At 45.5% G+C, this 17,941-nt stretch overlaps 1 protein-coding gene across 2 annotated transcripts in view; it reads left to right on the forward strand.

The window, feature by feature from the left end:
• The first annotated feature begins 1,176 nt into the window (after window positions 1-1,176).
• The window catches only part of LOC144893133 (potassium voltage-gated channel subfamily KQT member 5-like), a 35,484-nt gene continuing 18,719 nt past the window's right edge, over window positions 1,177-17,941 (forward strand). The window contains exons 1-2 of one of the 2 annotated variants that reach the window (XM_078782774.1): window positions 1,177-1,616; window positions 4,212-4,449. In XM_078782774.1, the coding sequence (XP_078638900.1) occupies window positions 1,508-1,616; window positions 4,212-4,449 (347 nt within the window). In that variant the 5' untranslated portion in view covers window positions 1,177-1,507. The remainder of the gene's footprint in view (window positions 1,617-4,211; window positions 4,450-17,941) is intronic. The other variant, XM_078782775.1, reaches the window with a different exon arrangement.

The following is a 17,941-nucleotide window of genomic DNA, read 5'->3' on the forward strand; positions in this document are numbered from 1 at the left end:
GTTACATCTGTTGAGGAGCATGAGTATAGTACAAGTGTAACTTACAGCTCATTGATTCCACCAAAGGTTTCAGTTTATACAGTAACGACGCTCCTGGATGAAATTCAGGAATTTCCATAAAGAACTATACACACAGATCATCCATTCTTTCCCTGGGAATATCTGAATGGATGCCAGAGGTCATGGAAGGTCACGCACACAATCGGCGTGGGTTTATAAACAAGCTCTTGTGGATCTGCTTTTTTGAGCGTTGCAGGAGGAACATAGGGAGTGTTAGTGCGTGGCAGGAGGAGCATAGGGAGTGTTAGTGCATGCCAAGAGAAACATTGAGAGTGTTAGTACATGCCAGGTGGACCATATGGAATTTTAGTGCATGGCAGGAGGAACATATGGAGTGTTCGTGTATGCCTGGTGGAACATAGGGAGTGTTCGTGCATGGCAGGAGGAACATAGGGAGTGTTAGTGCATGGCAGGAGGAACATAGGGAGTGTTCATGCATGCCAGGAGGAACATTGAGAGTGTTAGTACATGCCAGGTGGAACATGGGGAGTGCAAGTGCATGCCAGGAGGAACATACAGAGTGTTAGTGCATGGCAGGAGGAACATAGGGAGTGTTAGTGCATGGCAGGAGGAACATGGGGAGTGCAAGTGCATGCCAGGAGGAACATACAGAGTGTTAGTGCATGGCAGGAGGAACATAGGGAGTGTTAGTGCATGGCAGGAGGAACACGGGGAGCGCAAGTGCATGCCAGGAGGAACATACAGAGTGTTAGTGCATGGCAGGAGGAACATAGGGAGTGTTAGTGCATGGCAGGACGAACATAGGGAGTGTTCGTGTATGCCTGAATGAACATATGGAGTGTTAGTGCATGGCAGGAGGAACATAGGGAGTGTTAGTGCATGGCAGGAGGAACATAGGGAGTGTTCGTGTATGCCTGAATGAACATATGGAGTGTTAGTGTGTGGCTGGAGGAACATAGGGAGTGTTAGTGCATGCCAGGAGGAACATTGAGAGTGTTAGTACATGCCAGGTGGAACATATGGAGTGCTAGTACATGCCAGGAGGAACATACAGAGTGTTAGTGCGTGGCAGGAGGAACATAGGGAGTGTTCGTGTATGCCTGGAGGAACATATGGAGTGTTAGTGCATGGCAGGAGGAACATAGGGAGTGTTAGTGCAAGGCAGGATGAACATATGGAGTGTTCGTGTGTGGCAGTAGGAAAATAGGGAGTGTTAGTGCATGCCAGGAGGTACATAAGGAGTGTTCGTGTGTGCCAGGATGTACATATGGAGGGTTAGTGCACACCAGGAGGAACCTAGGGAGTGTTCGTGCATGCCTGGATGTACATAGGGAGTGTTAGTGCGTGCAGGCTTGTTTGTTGGTGAACGCCCCTGCTGGTGTCGCACAGCTGCTTTTTGCGAAGAGAAGAACATTCGGTTGTGTTGTCATGATGATCGTGTGAGGCCTCCTGTACTGCTCATGGCGATCAAGAACACCCTGGACCCATGGCCGTTAGGAAGCGTGACAAGCAGGCAGCGACCATGGGGTGCGACATTTGGGGTTTAAGAGATCCCCTTGAATTGAGGGACTTGAACTCGGTCGCTTCCATCCGGGGTGAGTGATGGGGCAGCACCATCTTTGGCCCACGGTTGGTGTGCTCGGCGTTTGTTGTAAACTCGCTCTCTCTCTTTATAGCTCTGGCATTATTTAATTGTGTGTGTTTGTGTGTTATATTGTAAAAACTGCCTCACACTCTTATCGTCCAGTTTTGTTCAGATTTGAACCTTTTATTGAGTCGTTTCGTTCGTTGCACTTTCATCATGAGGTGGCGCAACCAACTGGTGTAGGCCAAAGATCTCCTGATCTTGCACATTTTCACTCGAGGATCAATCAAAATGTAACCTGTAACCTGTAACAGTACACCTGTGATTAGACTATAAAGCACAAACGGAGCTTTTCTAGAGATAATATATTAACCTTTGAGTACGTACTATGTAGATCGTCGTGAAACTTGGTAACAGAACACACCCGGCCGACAAGAACACACCCGGCCGACAAGAACACACCCGGCCGACAAGAACACACCCGTACCTCTTGCCAGGACGAAGAGATTTGTAATTCGCTTTATTCTGATTTTGCTTCTTGAATAAATTTATTTAATAACGACAACCGGACCTGATCCTTTAATTTGTACATCCTGTACCATTCATGGCTCAACACGTGCTCCATCAACGTCATACGTATGTATGTGTGTATATGTCTATGTATATACTATATACTATACATACATACATGCTCGGCTGCTCACATACTCACATACTCACATACTCACATACTCTTCCTTGATTTATTCACGATCCATGACACATCCATCCGTACATTGCAACGACAAACACCCCAGGGCTGTGTTCAGTTACCCAGTTTCTTGCAGAGTTCTCGCCGATTGGCTTAAGCATTCAAGCAAGCACTCCATTCGAAACCGGTGATAAGGAACGTCCGGCTTGGCAAGCGAAAACAAGCATTTTGACCCGTCTCCCTTTCCCCGCGTGTTTCACGCATCAAACATCTGGCGCAGATGGGAGGGATTATGGGGAGAATCTGGCGCAGGTGAGAGGGATTGTGGGGAGAATCTGGCGCAGGTGAGAGGGATTGTGGGGAGAATCTGGAGCAGGGGGAGGGATTGTGGGGAGAATCTGGAGCAGGGGGAGGGATTGTGGGGAGAATCTGGAGCAGGGGGAGGGATTATGGGGAGAATCTGGCGCAGGTGGGAGGGATTGTGGGGAGAATCTGGCGCAGATGGGAAGGATTATGGGGAGAATCTGGCGCAGGTGGGAGGGATTATGGGGAGAATCTGGCGCAGGTGGGAGGGATTGTGGGGAGAATCTGGAGCAGGGGGAGGGATTGTGGGGAGAATCTGGAGCAGGGGGAGGGATTGTGGGGAGAATCTGGAGCAGGGGGAGGGATTGTGGGGAGAATCTGGCGCAGGTGGGAGGGATTGTGGGGAGAATCTGGAGCAGGGGGAGGGATTGTGGGGAGAATCTGGAGCAGGGGGAGGGATTGTGGGGAGAATCTGGAGCAGGGGGAGGGATTGTGGGGAGAATCTGGCGCAGGTGGGAGGGATTGTGGGGAGAATCTGGAGCAGGGGGAGGGATTGTGGGGAGAATCTGGAGCAGGGGGAGGGATTGTGGGGAGAATCTGGCGCAGGTGGGAGGGATTGTGGGGAGAATCTGGAGCAGGGGGAGAGATTGGGGGGAGAATCTGGAGCAGGGGGAGGGATTGTGGGGAGAATCTGGAGCAGGGGGAGGGATTGTGGGGAGAATCTGGCGCAGGTGGGAGGGATTGTGGGGAGAATCTGGAGCAGGGGGAGGGATTGTGGGGAGAATCTGGCGCAGGTGGGAGGGATTATGGGGAGAATCTGGCGCAGGTGGGAGGGATTATGGGGAGAATCTGGAGCAGGGGGAAGGGATTGTGGGGAGAATCTGGCGCAGGTGGGAGGGATTATGGGGAGAATCTGGCGCAGATGGGAGGGATTGTGGGGAGAATCTGGAGCAGGGGGAGGGATTGTGGGGAGAATCTGGAGCAGGGGGAGGGATTGTGGGGAGAATCTGGAGCAGGGGGAGGGATTGTGGGGAGAATCTGGAGCAGGGGGAGGGATTGTGGGGAGAATCTGGAGCAGGGGGAGGGATTGTGGGGAGAATCTGGCGCAGGTGGGAGGGATTGTGGGGAGAATCTGGCGGAGGTGGGAGGGATTGTGGAGATTATCTGGAGCAGGCAGGAGGAATTGTGGGGAAAATCAGGAGCAGGTGGGAGTGATTGTGGGGGATATTCTGGAGCAGGCAGGAGGGATTGTGGGGATAATCAGGAGCAGGTGGGAGGGATTGTGAGGAGAAACTGGGGCAGGTGGGAGGGATTGTGGGGGCTATTCTGGAGTAGGCAGGAGGGATTGCCGGGAGAATCAGGAACAGGTGGGAGGGATTGTGGGGAGAATCTGCAGCAGGCGGGGAAAGTAGTGGAGTGAAAGCGACAAGCCGCTGCAGCAAATTTGGAAGAGCAAGTGTTGGAAAAGTTTGCCTGTTGGGGAATATTAACCCGTGTTGTGTGTGGATTATGATTTGACGAAGCCACATGTTCCCGAAGTCGAACCCGGGACACTGGAAAGGCCTGAAGGTCACTCAGCGTTGTCATGCCTGTTCCTGCTCCCTCTGTTAGACATGTCTGAGGATCCGGCGGAAAATGACATCGAGAAGGCGCACAATGGCACGGGATTGTCTGGAGAGCACGGCGAGGTCCAGGCGAAGGATCGTCTCCACCGTCCCAGCACACTACTGCTGGAGCCATCGTCCCGGAGAGCCGCAAGAAGAAGTGCAAGATACCGACTTGTGCAGAACATGCTCTACAACGTGCTGGAACGACCACGGGAATGGGCTTTCATGTACCACGCGTTTGTGTGAGTACACTACATACCTACATATCTATATATCTACATACCTACATACCGACCTACCTCCGGTGTGTCCGCGTCCACCGAAAAGATTCCATTACAGGTTTCTTTCTCTTCAATATTCACCTGGCCTTCGATAAAGGTCAGGCAGGTTCAGAGTTCAAGATTGAGATAGTGTGGACAAATAATGAAACACATCTTACTATAATTCACCAAATGTCTGTCTGTCCATCTGTCCGTCTGTCCGTCTGTTCCCAGGTACCGCAAAAACAGCTGAACCGCTCGCAACGAAATTTTGGGTGGGTAATCCTGGGACCCCCTAAAGTAAAATAGGCTATAACGTTTTTCCAATTTCAGCTTTGGTCTCCAGCATTTTCAGGTTTGGACTCCCGCATAACGTTATTGTCACGGGTACCGCAACGAACCTGCCGCGAATGTGGAAGTGGACAGATTACGGCAATGATCTGGTCTGATAATATCCCAACACAACCGTCATTTAAAACAGTATTTTGTTAAAGTATCAATTGATGATTGGAATTGAGTGAATACAATTACGATTTTGAATTCGTAATTGTATTCACCCAACCGTAGGGAACTTCACATCAGGATTTAAATATTTGTTTATGTCACGAATGTTGTTAAAAGTTTATTTTTATATTAATGTTATTACTGCGTGTGTGCGTGCGTGTATGTGTTCGTGTGTTTGTGAACAAGATATCTAGAAAAGTTCTGAACGGATTTGGATGAAAGTTGGTGGGAAGATTGCACTTGGGATAAGGAAGAATTGATTAGTTTTTGGTGAAGCTCAGGAAATTATTCCGGATCCAGGAAGTTTTTTGGGGAAGTTTTTTGGGGAATTTTTTTTCTGTTTTCCTTTAAAAACCATTTTCTCTGCAATATTTGGACCGGCTGAGAGCAAATTTTTACCATAGGAGGGACTCGGTCTGCAGAATATTTTAATGGTAATTATGACATCACAGGTCACGTGGTTCGGCCGCCATATTGTTTTGAGTGAAAAACACTAAAATCCAATTTTCTCCAAAACGCCTGAACAGATCGAGGCCAAACTTTGCAGGCAGAATCGCATACCCATGACGAACAAAAAAGTCAGTGAGCATGACGTCATGCATCACATGGTTTCAGAGTTATGACGTTTTTAATCACAAACATTTAAAACCTAGCTCCTCCCTCATTTATGATCCAATCGAGGGGAAACTTCACAAATCTGTTCAGCATATCAGTCTACTAAAATGCTCTTTTGGAATTTGCGATAGGTCACGTGGTTTGGCAGATATCGTTAATTAAACGCAAATAATAAAAACATTTATATCTCTTGAACCACTTCATTGATCGACATGAAACCACACTGTAATAGAAGTCATGAAGAGTAACAAGTGTGCAAAATTTGAAGATGATTGGATGTACGGTCTGGAAGCTGGAAGTTGTTATTGCGTGAAGAAGAAGAGTCTTCGATTGTGGACGATTAATTAATTTATCACATGTACAGACTTGCAGGCATCGTTTGACACAATGTCCCAGGTTAATTTGAACCTCAAATAAAATTATAATTCCAGATTTGTCAATGGCTGATGTTACGTGCTCCTCCCCAACCCCCTGGTCGCGGTGTACCTCCGAGCCCCTAGAGGAGTCACGGCAGAAAAATATGTTATTCTGTATGTCAAAGATCAATGGTGAAGCCACACCAATTGTTACCAACAAACAAATATTGTATTAAGATCACACAATAATAACTGTACAACAATAATAGTAAACAAAAGTACAATCAATATATATCCTATGATGGTACCATCAGTTTCATAATATATAACTCACTGTGCTCCAAGTGAGAGAAACAAGAACATTCCCAATGTCTCTTTCCCTGCTTCAAACCAAAGTTGATTGCGGCTTCAAGCCAAAGTCGATCCGCTCCAGCGATCGTCAGAACGATGTCTAATTGAGACCAGAATCCCGTTCGGATGACAGTCACAGTCACGCGGCCAAAGCTGCGCAAAGGCGACTGGGAAATCCAAAGGCGCCCTCCAGGCGACTGGGAAATCACACCCTCGGGTATGGACGTTTCACGGCTCCAAATCGGCGAATCGCCGATTAACCTTCAAAATCCACGTTATACACACCCACACCAGATAAACGTCTGAATGCGGTGAAAACGGTTGAAGCGAAGCAAAGACCTTGCGCGATGCGCAAAGCACGCGAGTCAAAATGGCCGACAGCCCGTTCTCGAGGCGTAACGGCACGACGATGATTCTCCTCGAAATCGACCGCAAAACCTGACATGCAGGTTGATCTGTCACAGCGATAAAAAAACTCTGTCGCAGGAATCCCTTTCCTGGGAAACCCAAAGTTCACTCGTGACTCTTGCTCGCCAACGTTCGCTCCAGACCGCAAAGCAACTATGCTTCTTCTCCGAATCACTCGCTCAGCCTTCTTTACTTGCTCTTCCTCTTCGTCGTCCGGTTCCCGATCCGGTTTCCTGTTTCTTTAAAAAAATTAACTTTTTTAACTTCTGGAAACAGTAATCTCTATCTCCCTTAAATGACAATAATAATAGTGTGGAATCAAAAATGTTTACAGTGGATGAAAACCACAACAACGGAAGTGACGAATCCGTAACACTGAGGTATATTAACAAACGAATGAAACAGATTTGGCAAAATTCGAACTTTTAAAAAAAAGATCGCATATTCACCTAGGGTTGTGAGAGGCTGAAGAAAAAGAAACCTCGCATGGGCTTCCCAGACCAAAAAATAATTCTGGCTCTGCGATTTTCAGGTTTATTTATCTATATATCTACATATCTGGGCAGTGTCTGTTGTCACTGAACTGCTCCCTGAAACTTTTGTTTCCGTGGTTGTGAAGTGTTTTTAATAATGTGGTGGTGGTTTTGAATCACGTGGTGGTGAGGTATTTTGAATTATGTGGTGGTGAGGTGTAAAATGACGTGGTGGTGAGGTGTTTTTAAATCACATGGCTGTGAGGTGTTTTTAATGAACATTGTGATATGAAAATAGTTTTCATATTTGTTGAAAATGTAGTTTAAACTCGTGGTTATGCGCTAGAGCGGTGTATTTTTTTTAGCAGCGTCGTCTTCAATGTTCATTTTTTTTTTCTAATGAAGACATATTCTGTCATTTTAAAACCACCAAAGTGTATATTAGGTTTCCCCGTTTCTTAAAATGTATCGTTTGATACGTATAATGCTTTAAAACTGTTTTTTTTTGTTGTTTTTTTAACCCCAGAAGAGATATCAACATTTACCTCAGCGAATGTCAATCGCGGTGTCAGTATTTGATGAACTTATAAAGACTTAGGTGAGTTATAAGTGTGACCAGCATGTGCACGGGATTCTTCCCAGAAGAATGAGTGGTCGCATTAGCTTGTACGACTTGAAATGAGCGAGTTTTGTTTTGACGTTTGGGCCAGTTTTACATGTTGTATCCCGAAGGAATGAAACGAACGTTTTTCCTGGCTTACAATTTTATTTGAAGTCGCACATGCCTCAAAATACACTCACTTATACAGAATTGAACGCTGAATCCGAAAATGTAAGTGAAATTGCCTTGTTTTTTTTAACATTATCTTCTATATATTCTAAATATATATCTGTGCAGTGTCTGTCTTGTATTGTCTTGTCTTGTGTTGTCACTGAACTACTCCCTCAAACTTTTGTGAAATCGTACTATTCCAACTTGACCCATGGCGGGAGTATGCGCTCTACTGAGTGGCGTTCTAGTTTAATTTGTGATTGGAGTTATGCTGTTTGGAATGAAAAAAAGAGATATGGAGTTCAAGTGAATGACGAAATGCCGTGACGGTTTTACGTTCTGAGCGTGATATTTGCGGATCGCCATATGCAGATTCGCCATTGACGGTATGGAACAACCGTACCCGTTTGTTTGCGAACGGGTACGTTTTTCATGGAAGTCTTTCACGAACTTGCTGTCCACCGAAAGTTGTTGCGACTGAAGGTGTCTGACGTGCGACTGAAGGTGTCTGACGTGCGACTGAAGGTGCTACAGGTATGTGGAATTTAAAGGTTTCATGCTTTTGCATTTGCCGTTTCTGCATTGTCTGTTTGCTTCTGGCCTCCCGCCCGTGCATAGCACAGGTACCGCACTCGTCAAATTAATTCACAGTTTTCTTGGGCGGATAGACCACAGCAGGTGATGGGTAATAACGCGGTGTCACGCGTTGGGTGTTTGTGTCTAGGTGCACCACGTGGTTATGTTCTCTCACCTGTTTTGTTACCCTTGTAATCTCTATGTGCGTGACTGCAGTAGTTCAAGTCATAATTGTAGTTTTATCAAATATTCAATTGATCGAGTAATTAGTGGATTCCGAGTTCCGACTGAACGATGAGCATGAATATGTGAATGAAGTCCAGAAGTTTCTGGAATGCTGTGACGTCATAATTTAGTTCTTTATGTCAATAAGACAAAGGAAATTATTTTTGATGTTTCTTTTACCGCTTAGCAGACGGCCATGACCCTTTGATTATAATTCATGGACTATGGGACAGAACAAGTTTATGAGCAAAAGTATTTGGACGCTGATCGACAGCAAATTGAAATGGAGCAAGAATTCCCAAATGTTGGCTGCTAATGGAAACCAAAGACTACTTTTTAAAGAAATATAAAGTTTCATATTGTTGATAGCATTTTGGTTCTTCTTCCTCTTCCTCTTCTTCTTTAACCTCTTCTTATTCTTCCTTTACCTCTTCTTCCTCTGCTACTTCTTCCTCTTCTACTTATTTTGCTTCTTTTTCTATGTCTTCGACTTCTTCTACCTCTCTACTTCCTCTACTTCTTCTACTTATTCTACTTCTTCTCCTTCTACATCTACTTCTATCTCTACCACTACTTCTTCTCCTTCTGCTTCTGCTACTTCTTCCTCTTCTGCTACTTATACTTCTTCTTCTACTTCCTCTGCTACTTCTACTGCTACCTCTACTTCTTCTGCTACTTCTACTGCTACCTCTTCTGCTACCTCTACTTCTTCTGCTACTTCTACTGCTACCTCTTCTTCTGCTTCTTTTTTTGCTTCTTCTTCTTCTTCATCCACAACCCTCATTGCCCGAGGGCACGCCTGTGTCGCTCATGCAGTTCCCCATGTACTCACGGTGCCTGTGATGATTTACCAACTCTTCGTGAAGGACACCTTGGGATCTTTAACATCCACAAATTAATTCCGGCAGACTGGATGCCGAGTATAACGTCCATCTGGGGGACGGCACACATTAATTCCTCACCCTGCCTGTGAGACACCAGGATGACAGTTTATGGCTTTGTCGAGATTCAAACCCAGACCAAGCCGCTTTGAGGTGAGTGTGTGTACCTCTAGGCCATCCGGCCAGCCATCTTGGTTCTTTTTGTATCAGTCTTTGATCCAAGGTTTAGGCTAAGCCCCGCTCTAGCAGGGAAAATGGCCTTAAAATGCATGTTGTTGTTGTTGTTGTTGTTGTTGTTGTTGTTGTTGTTGTTGTCTTTGATCCAAGGTGTTATTGCTTCTAGTTTGTTAAGTACCTTTGGTGTTTTATCAATGGAGAATGCGAATCCTTACTATAATTCACGGACCAGTGTTTCTTTGTTTGTTTTTTGTGTTTGCTTGTCGTGCTACTCCTCCGACAATTCTGGCAAGATTACATCCAGACTTGCTACATCGGATCAGCATGACCCAAATTAGTGTATATGAAAGAGTGTTTTATCTTTTTGGGTGGTCCTGGGGTGGGGGGAGGGAGGAGGGGGATTCACAAAATAATTCTCTATGTAAATGTGTATCGTGTAGCGCCACCTCCAGGTATATAAAGAAGATCACATCTAATCAGATAAACATTATAATAAAGAAGATCACATCATTGCGACTAATAAATGATATCACATCATTGCAACTAATAAACAATATCACATCATTGCGACTAATAAACAATATCACATCATTGCGACTAATAAACAATATCACATCATTGCGACTAATAAACAATATCACATCATTGTGACTAATAAACAATATCACATCATTGCGACTAATAAACAATATCACATCATTGCGACTAATAAACAATATCACATCATTGCGACTAATAAACAATATCACATCATTGCGACTAATAAATGATATCACATCATTGCGCCTAATAAACAATATCACATCATTGCGACGAATAAACAATATCACATCATTGCGACTAATAAACAATATCACATCATTGCGACTAATAAATGATATCACATCATTGTGACTAATAAACAACATCACATCATTGCGACTATTAAACAATATCACATCACTGCTATTAATAAACAATATCAAATCATTGCGACTAATAAACAATATCACATCATTGCGACTATTAAACAATATCACATCACTGCTATTAATAAACAATATCAAATCATTGCGACTAATAAACAATATCGCATCATTGCGACTAATAAACAATATCACATCATTGCGACTATTAAACAATATCACATCATTGCGACTAATAAACAATATCACATCATTGCGACGATTAAACAATATCACATCATTGCGACTAATAAACAACATCACATCATTGCGACTATTAAACAATATCACATCATTGCGACTAATAAAAAATATCACATCATTGCGACTATTAAACAATATCACATCATTGTGACTAATAAACAATATCACATCATTGCTACTATTAAACAATATCACATCATTGCGACTATTAAACAATATCACATCATTGCGCCTATTAAACAATATCACATCATTGCGACTATTAAACAATATCACATCACTGCTATTAATAAACAATATCAAATCATTGCGACTAATAAACAATATCACATCATTCCGACTATTAAACAATATCACATCATTGCGACTATTAAACAATATCACATCATTGCGACTAATAAACAATATCACATTATTGCGACTATTAAACAATATCGCATCATTGCGACTAATAAACAATATCACATCATTGCGACTAATAAACAATATCACATTATTGCGACTATTAAACAATATCGCATCATTGCGACTAATAAACAATATCACATCATTGTGACTATTAAATAATATCATATCATCGTGACTAATAAACAATATCACGTCATTGCGATTAATAAATAATATCACATCATTGTGACGAATATACAATATCACATCACTGCTATTAATAAACAATATAAAATCATTGTGACTAATAAATAATATCACATCATTGCGACGAATAAACAATATCACATCATTGCGATTAATAAATAATATCACATCATTGTGACAAATAAACAATATCACATCATTCAACACTGCATTCAACATTTAACCCACAGCATCTAACCCCTGACTATCTCCTCTCCTTCTCCCTCCTTTGTGCTTTGAATATTTCCCTATTGATTCTTCTTTTGTTTTGCAATTGTCTTTATGTTTTGCTATGCATTATGTTTTGCACTCTGTCAAAGCGTCTTTGGGCTTCCTGAAAAGCGCTATATAAAATAAATGCATTATTATTATTATTATTATCATTGTGACCAATAAACAATATCAAATCACTCCTATTAAAAAACAATATCACGTCATTGCGACGAATAAACAATATCACATCATTGCGATTAATAAAATATATCACATCACTGCTATTAATAAACAACATCAAATCCTTGCAATTAATAAACAATATCACATCATTGCGACTAATAAATAATATCACATCATTGTGACTAATAAACAATGTCACATCATTTCGACTAATAAATAACATCACATCATTGTGACGAATAAACAATGTCACATCACTGCTATTAATAAACAATATCATGTCATTGCAACGAACAAACAATATCACATCACTTCTACTAATAAACAATATCAAATGATTGCGACTAATAAATAATATCACATCATTGCGACGAATAAACAATGTCACATCATTGCGACCAATAAACAATATCACATCACTTATATTAATAAACAATATCAAATCATTGTGATTAATAAATAATATCACATCATTGTGACTAATAAACAAAATCACATCATTGTGACTAATAAACAATATCACATCATTGTGACTAATAAACAAAATCACATCATTGTGACTAATAAATAATATCACATCATTGTGACTAATAAACAAAATCACATCATTGTGACTAATAAACAATATCACATCATTGCGATTAATAAATAATATCTCATCATTGTGACTAATAAACAACATCAAATCACTGTGACTAATAAATAATATCACATCATTGTGACTATTAAATAATATCACGTCATTGCGACGAATAAACAATGTCACATCACTTCTATAAATAAACAATATTGTTACGGACACGACTTATTAAGATGTTATGCTGGGCCGAGCGGAATGGCCGCCGTGTTCGCACAAGCTACCCGATTATACTCGAACCTTGGCCGAGTCGCGCTATGCTAAATCAATGAAGGAAAGGACACAACGGCTGGATTAAAATGACACGACACCAGGGGTACGGCTCTCAAGACCTCCGGAGGAGGTTATAATATTGCGGAAGGTTAGATTACAGGGATGAGAGAGACAGCATAGAAAGGTGGGCACTTAAACACGGTCTTATCTTAGCCCCGACAGACGACAGATAAACGGGACAAGACTGACTCACACGGGGATTGATGGCAAGGAAAGGCGGGTAGTCGATGGCTCAAGGTGCACTCTTGGCTCAGGGACAGAATCGACCCGGTCCGGTCCAGAGATGCGGGGAGGTCGCTCAGCGCTCGGAGGTCGCGACTTGTCTTTCCAAGCTGGGGGCGCATCTGACCTCACGTCCGGTAAGTCGCTGCCCATATCCGGCGGGGAGTGACACGCCCTCGGCTCGTTAGCTCCGCCCCAGATGGAATCGGCCCGCCGCTTCTCACTGGCTGCGGGGGGTTACCGGGCTCCGCCCCTGACGAGGAGCTGACAGCCAGCCCCTTCGTGGTAACCCCGTGGAGCGCATGGGCAATGGCGGCTAACCAAGCCGGAGTGAGGACGCACACTCCCCGCGCCGCGCCGCGCCGCCCCCCTCTGTTGTTGTAGTTGTTGTTGTTGTTGTTTCATGGGGAAGATGGGAGGAGGTATGGGGAGGTCCTAAACTCACTACTGGTGCCATACAATCACATTCTGGTGCAACGAAGAGTCAGAATTTATGGAAACGAGTCCTTAACTGACATAGACTAAGAATAACTAGCAAGATGTCCGAAAGTTGTCTACGTGAGATGCGGTGGACCTGGGTACGACATTTAATGGGGGAAAAAGGGGAAGGTCGGTTCTACAGAGTGTTGTTTACAGACAATGGGACTAGGGAATGGGGGATTGGGGATAGTTGGGGAGTATTGGGGAAATAGGGGAATATTTACAAGCGGATATGGAGGCCAAATCCCATATCCGCAACATTGCACCCTTCTCTACCCTCGGGGCGTCCCGACCCGATAAATTTTACCTATTTTAGTGTGGCACTCAGATGTAGTTCCCTCTACTATTAACTCTACCCTGAGTGCGACAGTTTTACAGATATTCACAAACGAGTAAATATGTCCCCCTGCGACGTTGCACCCTTCTCCTCACAGAAACACACCCACAGGATAACCGAATCGCGCAAAGAATTCGCAAACTAAACATACAGCCGGTAGGGAGCATTATTTACAAGACTACGCTGATATTTACACTACGATCCAGGACCTGTTTTTGGAGGAACACATGCAGATGTTATGCATAGAGAGAGCACGCATGCCAGCATCGATACACCAACCCACGAGTGCTCTGTGGCCTTACGGCCTTTAATAATGTGCAGAGCACCCCTTCCAAGCACCAAAAGCACCACCCCATAACACAGTCAGCACCATCCGGTGCAGTCACCATTGTTCATTAAAATAAAAACAACAACCCCTAACCCTGCAGGTGTCTCTTGCTCTTCGTGTGGTGCACTTGGTGTTCTGGCTTCCTTAGAAAATAAAGAAAGGCGCCAACCGCGTCCATTTCCTTATTGTGGCCATCAGGGTGCCAACTATTAGTGGTTCACCTGTATGGCATAGGTGCCACGTTGACCCATAGGTCCATCCACGGGTGGTGCTTGGCCGCAAAAGAACTGCGGTCCATTGTGGGTGGCCACCAAAATTGCGGTCCATATGGTGTATCGATCCAGGCAGCAAGCAGCGAAAGTGCAGGCCCACAACTGCGGAGCCAGCACCTCTCTCTCCTCTCTCTCTGCCCCAAAGCCAGATCCTCGGAGGTGGGAGACAAAAGAAACAGACAAGTGAGTAAGGTGGTAAGGGCGCAAAAGTGCACGCAATGTAAGGTAATGCACACTGGGGGCACATGGGAACCAGGTGAGACAGGTACGTTCCTACCGTACGCCCCCCCCCCCCACCAGGTAACCTACATGGCCCCTCCCTTACCCCTTACTGTATCCACAAAACACAACACTACCCATAAACATCTACTTTACAAATCAACAAACGTCCCTACTGTCTTCCCCGTTCCTCCCATAAACCAAATTCGTCTTCTCTCCCTCCTAACCAATCAAATTTGCCATTTTCAACTCTCATCAAAATTTGCCATCTCCAATTCAACATCATAATTTGCTCTCACCAATTCATCATCAGTCCCTCCTAGGGAGGGAGAGATGGAATCACCCCAATGTCTCATCCACGTCGTGATGCGTCTCACAAATCCTCACAGCAATTCTCATTTCCTGCAACAGAACAAAGAAAACACAGGTGTGGAGTCATCATCATCACCTCAGGTAAGTGGCTGCGTATGGTGCGACATGTTCCTCAATCCTAACTATTTCCTAAATGACTTTAACAACTTTACATTACCCGGGGTCTTTCTCCTGCCAAACCATTGGCCCTCTTACACTATGGGTTCTAAAAACCAATTCCCATTGAGCAAACTGTGGTGCTTTTCAATTTGGGGTCTCACTCCCCCGATTCATCTCCCGGTGCCCTCGCACAATTTCTGGGCTGTGGCGTGTACCTCTCCCAGCGGGTCTACCCACCTGCACACCTCCACCACTGCAGTTGCCTCCGAGCTTACCTGCTCCTTACCCTAACCTAACTACCTGGGGAAGGCCCTCTGGCGCTCTCCCCACTCGGTGCCCTCTCTGGCACTGGGCTACCCGGGTCCGTCCTCCGGATCCTCGGGCCCCACTGACACTAACGGCTCCCAGAGCCCACCTGCGGCCTCACCTGGCCGACATCCTCACAGTGGTGGAGTGCCCAACCAACTACACACACTAACAGGCTACACGCCCAGCCATTTCCACAACACTAATGCACCCATCCACAACACCATTCTGCAACCGCACCACAAATGCCAATATCCAACCACAATTTACCTATTCCCTCTACCTAACACTTACACTACCCGCCCCGGGTACTCGTGAAAGGGGTCCACTCTTCCCCCATCCACACCTTCGCACCATGCACACCACTCCGTACCACTTACTCCAACTCTCTCCACACACCTGTACCTGCACACCTGTGCTCTCACACTTGGTGCCACCTGCACCCTTCTCTCCCCAAGTGCATTCGCGCTGATCCACACACTCTCTACTCATACACTGCTCCACACACCTGTCCAGTTGCACACCTGTGCAATCACACCTGTTCAATCCTCACACAGCATCATCTCATCTAACTACTCCCCTCTGAAACTTGCGCTTCCCAGTCGTCCCTTTAAACTATTGCGCTCCCTCGTCATTATCATCCATACTAATCTACCTGCGTCCCCACTACAGGTATCAGTCACTAACTAAACCTTAACGTTACCTAATGTCATCTTCGCTAGATCCCTATCAATATCCTAACCCACCCGGGCTAGTTTTCACTGCCATACACCCCATAAACTATTGCTCCTTTGCCCCCACATGGGAAGGGTGGCAGGGATGCCAGCCTTACCCACCGGGCCCATCGCTCACTACCAATTTTGCACATCAAATTTCAACAAATTAAAAATTTGCCAATCACTATCCATCATCTGCCAATCATTACTGCCAATCCTTTGCCAATCATCAAATTTTGTTTTTCTCTAATTTTGGGGCCAAAACACTAACCTCATCACCCAGTCTACTCACTACTGCCTCTCGGTGCGCCAATTCCCGTCCAAAGCCCGGCTTCGTAAAGCCAAGCCATGAATGCGGGTTGTTCCGTGCCAGCGGCTGGATGCGTCCGGCACTCGGTGCAGGGACGGGGGCTTACCCGGGCCGAGATCCCACGCACCATCTCGGCGTGGAGCCATCCAATGTCCCGATCTCGACCTGCCGGCACGTCTCAACAAAACGTGGTCGCCATGACGACCCTTCCTATCCAGCTGCCCGCTCCGCCTAGTGGAGCACGGACGCGGCCGTTCAACGCAAGGCCCGGCACGCACCGAGGGCCCGATTCAGCTAAAAGTCGCTCTAACCTCTACCCCGGTTACCTTCGATGCCTCACCTGCATGCTTACACCCCGCAGCCCGTTCCTTGCTCACACATCCAGCCGTCTCCATGCTCCTCGTACCTTTCCTTACACACCCAGGTACCCTCATTCCACTCACAGCCTTGGTCACACACCTGACCACCGAACACTTTGGCACACATTCGTTGGTCGCACACCTCACCAACACACCTCTTCACGCCCCCTCCTCGGTCACCTCCTCTGTGACAATCACAGGTGTGCTCTCATTCGCACACCCAACCACGTGCCTCACTACCAATTCCAGCGTGCATTCCCACTCACGCTCTACCATTCCAGGTGTGCATCCTCGCTCACCTGTCACAACCAACTCACGCTCCTTGTCACTCTCACTACTCTCACCTCCATTCTTGACAGCGCACTCTTTCCTCATGCACCCGTCCGTTACACACCTCTCTCGCGCACACCCTTGCGCACACTCTCCCGTCACACCCTCTGTAACACTCACCACACCGCGCTTCCATGTGCTCCCTCGCACACGCGCTACGACCGACTCACTCTCGCCAGCACCCTCACTCCTTGGCACGCACTTTTTCCTCACACACCCCAGAGTCGGACTTTCTCGCACACCTCCTTTTTCGCACACCAGACCTGTCGCACACTTCACCAACGGCCTCTCACGAACACCCGGGTCCATCTCGACCCCCAAGCTTCTTAAATCCCCTGGCGCATCATACGCACGACCATATTGGTCACCACTTACACCGGGTCCTCTTTCTCTTCGCTTCTCCTCCATCACCTGCGAATCCCTCATCCGGTTAATGAGCACATCATCACGATCCGAACACAGACTTTGGACCAATTCTTTTATCTCCTCTTTTATCTCTTTCTTATCCTCTCTCCGTCGCTTCTTAATTTCGCTCACCCCTTCTTCCACCTCTTCTAATTTCTGCTTCACCTCTTTTATTCCCCGGTACGTCTCCTCAAGCTCGTCCTCCAAGGCTACCTTGACCGTTTCCATGTGCGTCCTCACCTGCCGGTCCTTCGTCTCCATTACCTCTATCACCTCGTCCAACCTCGTTGTCAG

The sequence above is a fragment of the Myxine glutinosa genome, chromosome 8 (genome assembly GCF_964187855.1).
Source record: "Myxine glutinosa chromosome 8, kmMyxGlut1.1, whole genome shotgun sequence".
NCBI lineage: Eukaryota > Metazoa > Chordata > Myxini > Myxiniformes > Myxinidae > Myxine > Myxine glutinosa.